The 7,437-nt window shown below is 39.5% G+C and overlaps 1 protein-coding gene across 1 annotated transcript; it reads left to right on the top strand.

Moving 5' to 3' along the window:
* The first annotated feature begins 1,640 nt into the window (after positions 1-1,640).
* On the top strand, positions 1,641-4,459 carry LOC101159560 (receptor-interacting serine/threonine-protein kinase 3). The gene is made up of 8 exons (XM_011493963.3): positions 1,641-1,762; positions 1,915-2,064; positions 2,292-2,613; positions 2,702-2,847; positions 2,966-3,015; positions 3,194-3,349; positions 3,527-3,609; positions 3,684-4,459. The coding sequence occupies exons 2-8, from the start codon at positions 1,934-1,936 to the stop codon at positions 3,705-3,707; spliced, it is 912 nt and encodes a 303-aa protein (XP_011492265.1). The 5' UTR covers positions 1,641-1,762; positions 1,915-1,933; the 3' UTR covers positions 3,708-4,459.
* Positions 4,460-7,437: the final 2,978 nt, after the last annotated feature.

The raw sequence follows: 7,437 nt of genomic DNA, 5'->3' as shown, positions 1-7,437 counted from the left end.
TACATTCACATGTACACAGGTATTTATTTATCATTGATCAACAGTGTGATCATCCCTTATTTGGGAATGTTTTAGGCAGTTCTTCTGAAAATACTAAACAGCACGTGCTTATAAAGTGCTGTTCTACCTTTATTTAAAGCCGAAAGGGCTTTACAATTACAGTCCGATTCACTCATTCACACACTAGTTGCAGCTCCTGGAGCAAATCTGTTGTCGAAATGTAGTAAGTGTATCATGAAGTATTACTAAGAATAATATAAGTTGCACAGACTTATACACACAGGTGATGCTGTCGGTGTTCTTATGCCAGACTCTAGATGTCACTCAGGTGCGAGTACTGGCCTTATTCTGACCTCGCATGAATGTGGGACCTTTTGTCATGATTGTATAATTTCCTAATTTTAAATTTTCACGTGAACAGTATTCACAAGCTCCTTGCATATGGCGCTGGATTTTTGGGGGTGTAAAAAAGAAAGGATCCAATACTCTCGCATATCACCAATTTCTTCTATCACCAATTTCACCAATTTTTCTATCACCATTTAGATGTAGAAAAAAATGAGAAACAACATTTTCGCTCAACTGAGCAACCTGCATTCCCTGAACAGGTTTGTGCAAGTTTTGCTCGCATATAGCCCAGAGCCGTAAGGGTATTTATGACTAAGGCTGTTAAGTCGTTTATAAAGTCTACCTATCAAGGGCATGAACATGTTTTAGTCTAATATTTAGTCAAGACTATTTGAGTTAGTAATAAGAAAAATTCGGTGAGTTTCAAATTATTTTTTTAACATACTGTGTGTTGCTTAATTCACCTCATTGTCTACCAGCTGACAATTTATCACTTTATCCTGTTACAAGGCAGAGAAACCACTGTTCCAAGAGGCTATATTTCCGACTCCATTCTTGTGAAAACTTGTCCTGAGATTCCATGGTGGTTTGGTAAAGAATTTTACACTGGATGCCCTTCCTAAAACGCAACCCTGTATTTTCATGGCACCCAGCAGCGTGAGGGGTCTTGCCTAAGAACTCACACTGGAATAATCTCTTTGCACACGCTGTGAAGCAAACCCTGGTTTCCTGCATGCCGGTCCTAAACACCGCCACCCTTGAGAAAACCAGAGTCAGTTTATGTTGCCTGTGAATGACACTGTAGTCAGAGCTTTAATGAAATAATTAATTAATAATTAATAATAATGATTAATAATAATTCCAGAGATCAAAAGCAGAAACTGCTCTAGTGTTGTTCTTACCATGGACACTAACACTGCAGTCATCTGCTCGCTCATGCAAAGATGTCTGTGCATTTAGTCCAAATGCTGATGCAAAAATGCACAACTCCTTTAATGTAGCAAACCTAAGAAATAATTATTTTAAATTTGGATTTCTGTAACTGACAGTGTCATTTATTTCACCCTCTGCCTGTCCTGGACAGCAGCTCAAAAAGTAACCCTAACACTACTTTAAGAGCGTCGCACATTTTGATGTAAACTGTATAACTTACAAAACCACATCAGCTTTATTTCTCTTGCAAGGTTTTGCTCCTAAAACTGAAATAGGGGGTGCTGTCTTCATCTTCTCCAGTTTTGCTATTCCGCCTGACTTAGTAAAATTACTTAAAAGTCCCGCCCATCAACTGCAATGTCAAATCTGGTTCAAACAAGTTTGAGGCAGCAGCTTGAAGGAGCATTTAAAAGAAGGAAAACAGAAGCGCTCACCACTCAGTTCTCTGACAGCATCTCTGACACACTAGAAACTCCACTTGGTAAGTAGAAAAAAACTTTCTTTAGATACAAAAACTAAGAAACAAAGTTTGCATTGGTTAAATGTAAAGTTTCTGGGCAGTGGTAATAAGCTTTAAATAATCAGCTGAAAAGTAAATATATATTATTAACTATGTCCTCTTCCTTTTCTAAGGCTCTGGTCATTTGTAAAAATGCAAAAGAAATTTCATAATGACGGCTTGGATACATGGGAGCCTATTGGTCAAGGAGGGTTCGGTAGTGTCTACAAAGTCAAAGCCGTGAACATGGGACACGATGTGGCCATCAAGTTGATTCACCAAGGGTAAATTCACATCATTCCAAATGTGTTCTTTATGGCTCAAACTCACAAAAAAGCAGATTATAATATAATTAATTAGAATATTTTTTTCTCTTTTCCCCTCTTTGGGGGCAAATATGAGTGATGAGACATGTGGGGCAGTGGTGGAACGCAAGGACCATTGTACACTGCAGCAGCTTGTTTATTTATTTTTTTACACTGCTTTAAAGAGTTTACTGCCTTTTTTCCAGAAATGATATGGATGCGGAAGTGAAGAAGGAGGCTAATTATCTTAAACTGCTGTCCTGTAACTTTGTCCTGTCAATCTATGGAATGTATGAGGGAATCCCACCTTTTGGACGAAATAAACAAATGGGAATGGTGATGGAGTTCATGAAGAGAGGATCTGTTGAGACTCTTTGGAAAAAATTGTCAGGTCCTCCGCCATTTCCACTGGCCTGCCGTTTGATCCATGAAGTGGCCATTGGAATGAATTTCCTCCATTCTCTGGGTATCCTGCACCGTGACCTAAAACCCCAGAACGTAATGCTGTCTGATGAACTTCATGCTAGGGTAACAAGCATTAAATTATGAATTGATTTTATACGTACATATATGGTGTCAAATTATTCATTGTTATATTTTCTGCTTCACTTTGTAGCTGGCAGACTTTGGTCTGTGCACCGAATCCATATCTTTCAATCCCAGCAATCAAGAAGCAACAGACAATGCAGGCACAGTGAAGTACATGCCACCTGAAGCTTTTGATCTAAACTATAAACCTAGTCGTGCTTTTGACAGATACAGGTAATCATTGCAGATGTACATGTTTTCAAAAAAAAATTCTGAATTGTATTGTCAACATTTAGTCAAAAATATCGACAAACAAAGTGGCGCAATTAAATATTTTATCTTTGTTCATTAGCTTTGCTATTCTTGTCTGGTCCACCCTCTCTGGAAAAGAACCTTATGAAGGTAAATTAAATCCAATTCATTTTTATTTACTTATTTTTTTCCAAGACTGTACTGTATTGTATTAAAAACATGCTTTTACTTTGTCTTTTACAACGAAGCTGACCATCACACAGATTTGTCCCATTGTAAATGTGTGTCTTCATCTCTGCTTCTGTGCTTTTCTTGTTTGAAAACAAAGGCATTCCTGCAGACTTGGTGGAAGTAAAAGTTCCTATGGGTCAAAGACCTTCTCTTGATGACTTATCAAAGATAAATACAGAGGGAATGAAAGATCTGCTAGATCTCATGCAGAAGTGCTGGAAAGAAGATCCAAAGGAGAGACCAACATTTAATGGTATGTATTCCATTTACAAATACGTAAATTCTGTGTAAGAACACACGAAGTAATGTTGCAGATTTTATATTGAATATGCACTATTTGTTTAAACATCAATTACTGTTTTCATGTTGCTAGAAATTTCAGATGACAGGTTTTAAACATGTCCTTTGGTATCAAAAATGATTTTTTTAGAGTGTATTGGCTGCACTGAGACGGTGCTCCCAATGCATGAGCGAGAAATTAACAAGGTGGTCTATCAGGTTTTGGATAAACTGGTGAGTGACTGTTTTTTTCTTCATCAATCTGTCTGATAAATATTTCTTCTTCATATTGCATTGTTCTCTTTCAGGACTGGAATGTCAATTTGCCTTAATCTAAGACAGCTCCATAGGATAACAAACCAGATTGGCTTGCATTGCTTCACAATTTTCAGGAACCTTGAAAATGCACTTTTGTTCCAGATCATGCTTAAAAAGATTTTTTTGCATAACATTATTTTCTTTACCTTTGTACACACTAGTGAAGAAACTTTGCATGTTTTGCTTATGTTATTAAAATATTCCAGATAGAACTTTCTTTTTTCTTCCTGGTGACAAATTCCAGTAATTTTGAGTACTCTGGAGATGTGGAGAAAAGCGTCAGAGCATTTCTAACTCTTTCTCTTCAACATCATTCTTTTCATCAATTCAGTGACCCCCCCCCCCCCCCCCCTATTTATGTATATTTGTTCAGAGCAAATGAGTTGTAATATTTGTGGTTTCAGTAGACCAAGCAGGAATCCAAAAGGTTACCCACTGTTGTTTTCATGATTGTCACCAGTCATAGAAGCGTGCATAAAAAAACCCCGTAATACTAGAAATAAAATAAGTTTAAAATAAATTGTGGTTGACCATTGGTACATTATTCCAATAGCTCTTTTTGCTGCATACCTGTCTTTCTTTTTTATTTACACTATTTCACCTTTTTTGTAATTTGCATAGGTGTATGGTCTAATGTTTACAAATATTATCGACCATAATACTGATCCCGTCTTTGCCTGTTTTTTTTAAGACAGCTGTGCAATAAGGCAAAAAATGCTTCTTTTCTTTTTAGATATGATATGTAAATTAAACTGTACACTTCAAAGTCTGGACTTCATAGGTGGTCTTGGTGAATTAAATCTTAAATCTCTATTTCTTCTTCTAACTTGTTCCGTCCAACAGCTGAGCAAACAGATGAGAGCTTATGTTGGACATATTTTACTGTAACAACTTCTGACACACAAGGTCTATCTTTGAATGAACCCCTTTTGTAATATAAACTTAACTTTGTTTATATTAATTATATTTATAACTGTTTTTTTGTTGGACTGTACGGAAAGGAGGAGGAATGGAAGAGGAGTGAAGAAGAGAGAGGGATGTTAGAGAGGGGGGATAGGAGGGTAACTATAGAAGCAGAGGGGGGTAAAATCATAAAGCATCATAAATCTTAAAGCAACAAGTCAAGTTGCTGGAAGTTTAGAATCATCACTGTCAGGTGTAGATGTGGTGGGGCCTATCCACACACACACTCAACAGTTACAAACAGACCTGTTGGCTTCAGAAATCTTCACTTATAAACATGTCAACATGTACACAATACAGCTATTATTTGCACACGCATACTTATCCAGTTAGACTAACACATGCAAAACAATTTATTCAGTCATGGAAACCATTTGTGCAAAGGTGAGCTAGCACCTGTGCTCGAATGAGTGTTTATGTACTTATGGGGTGGATGATGGAATGTAAAAACAGAGGGAGAGTGTGGGATCATCCCCACATCAAGACCTTTGCCGGAGCACCAGTGGTAGCCCCAAACATCTGCACGGGATAGCAGATAGAGGAAAACCTCCCGCCAGACAATCGCATCTGCCTTCCAGTCCAGGCCCAGCAGGACTGCCACAGGGTCCCCCAATGCCAGAGAGCAAGGAGGCACAGAGAGTGCAAACTCCAGCCCAACCAGAAGAATAGCCCCTCCTGCCGCGCCTGGAGGCCCTGCCCCTGGAAAGCACTGCCAAGTTAACTGTATTAAATCTAAAAGCTGTATGTCATAAGTATTTGATGGTTGTAAATTTATCACCAGTGTCGGTAGGACTGCCACAGGGGGCCCCAGTGCCAGAGAGCAGAGGACCCAGCAGCCAAGCAAACTAACCCCCAGGGTGCATCCCAGATTGAATTCCCCTGACACTATTGTCATATGAGGAAGGTTTGCTTTGGGGACAGCTTCCAGAATGACCACAGATATTGAAGATAATTTATTTAGCAAAATGGGCTTGCATCTTCTAACAGTACTGTAATATTTAGTTTTTCAGCCATCCAGCAATATCTAAAGAAGTAATTCAAGAATCCTGCTTTGATCAGGCCTTGATTTTCATTATGAGTGCTTTTATCAGTACTATTTTGATAGTGGCAGATGTATTAAACCAGGGGTGCCAAACTCATTTTCACCGAGGGCCACGTCAGCATAGTGGTCGTCCTCAAAGGGCCAGATATAATTTATACATGTAACTAAATGCAATGAAAAATTAAAGCTACAAGTAGCATTTAGCGGGCCCGAGCACGTGCGACCGCATGGCACGAGCGACCCCCCCCGTGAGCAACGCCCTGCTCGAGCCATTCTCGTCGTCTTTTCTTGTCCATTCTGGAGCTCCAAGCTAATGTTAATACGACAGCAGCCTGGGGGGGGGGGGGGGGGGGGGGGGGGCTGTAATCTGTTGCCTTAAGGGACAAAGACTTTTGCATATAGCATGAAAAAAATTCAAGCAATGATGATAATTGCTATCACTGTCCCTAAGGATGAGAACAATAGAACTCATTCAATTTCCACTACAATGTCTAGATGAGTGTCAGCTATGTCTGATAACTTGGCCAATTAGCTGGACCGGGATCTTGCAAAGTGCAGGTGGTTAACGTCCAGTGTGATGAGTCTGTGGACGGCAACAGTACAGCATAGCTTTTGGTTTCCACAAGAGAAGAACTCCTGACACATCTGCCCTAACAGACAACTACAAGAGGAGTTGAAATGTATAACACGGTGAAGGAGTTTTTGTGCAGAAAAAGGTACAATTAGAAAAGCTGGTAGCAGTGACTGCAGATGGGACTCCTGCTATGATCAATAGACAAACAGGTTTCATCACTCACTGTAAAGCTGACCCAGACTTTCCAAAATGTCTGCATTACTGCTGCGTCATTCACCAGCAGGCCTTATGTGCAGAAGTGATTGGCTCTGGACATATAATGACTCTTATTCTGAAAATCGTAAACAACCTCAGCTGCAAAGCAAAACAGCACAGGATTTTTAAGGTGCTATTGGAGGAGATGTCTGTTGAATATGGTGAATATGAACATTGTGAATCTGAACTTGCATTCTTGACTGACATTACTGGAAAACTAAACCACTTGATCTGCGAGCTGCAAGACAATGGCAAAACTATTTTTTTTTGACCAGCCTGCCTTAGCCAGTGTTTTTCTTGTGGGGATCTTTTCTGCCAGGGCTTGTCAGCTTGGTCAGTGGATGTTGCTGCAGTTGTCTCCCTTGCTGGGACAGCTGGAGTTAAACACAGCAGCTCACGGCTCTGAAGTGGACCCCGTTGCTGTCCCAGTCTGGATGGGCACTGTGGCGATGTTCCAATGGCCAGGCTAGCTCCTGGTATAAAGAGATTCCCAAATACCATTTCCTAACCGCAGAGCCAAGGATGTGTTTACATGTTTAGGTCAAAAATGTGATGGACATCTTTATGTTGTCTATTGATGTAAGTTTAAACCTAAACATGCCACCCTGTTATTAATCCAGTTGATATGGTTCTCCATCTGTGTCTAGGTGATAGAAAAGCATTTTTTTTTATATTTAGAGCTCTAAGCAAACAAACAGTTGTCTATATAAAAGAGCTTTTACAATTGTGCACTTTTAGCAGGTCTCTGAGTTCATGTGACCAATGTATGGTGGATTTTCACAGACCTTGTTTAAAACTGAAGGTGAGAGAGACTTAGAGAAATGGCTTCATTGTTCTGGAGTTCTTTGTTTCATCCACAGAAGAGTAGAATTGGTGATTGATTTTGAAAAGCTGCTGAAAAAGTATCTTT

This window comes from Oryzias latipes, chromosome 6, assembly GCF_002234675.1.
Source record: "Oryzias latipes chromosome 6, ASM223467v1".
In the NCBI taxonomy this organism is placed as follows: Eukaryota; Metazoa; Chordata; class Actinopteri; order Beloniformes; family Adrianichthyidae; genus Oryzias; species Oryzias latipes.
The sequence above is the reverse complement of the archived record's forward strand: the minus strand, read 5'-3'. Positions and strand labels throughout refer to the sequence as shown.

What these genes read in the sequence shown, in the direction of transcription:
- LOC101159560 (XM_011493963.3), top strand. Translation starts at nt 1,934, where the DNA reads ATGCAAAAGAAATTTCATAATGACGGCTTGGATACATGGGAGCCTATT. An exon ending in ATCAAGTTGATTCACCAAGG is followed by an intron (nt 2,065 to 2,291) that starts GTAAATTCACAT and finishes CCTTTTTTCCAG; the next exon opens with AAATGATATGGATGCGGAAG. An exon ending in ATCAGGTTTTGGATAAACTG is followed by an intron (nt 3,610 to 3,683) that starts GTGAGTGACTGT and finishes GTTCTCTTTCAG; the next exon opens with GACTGGAATGTCAATTTGCC.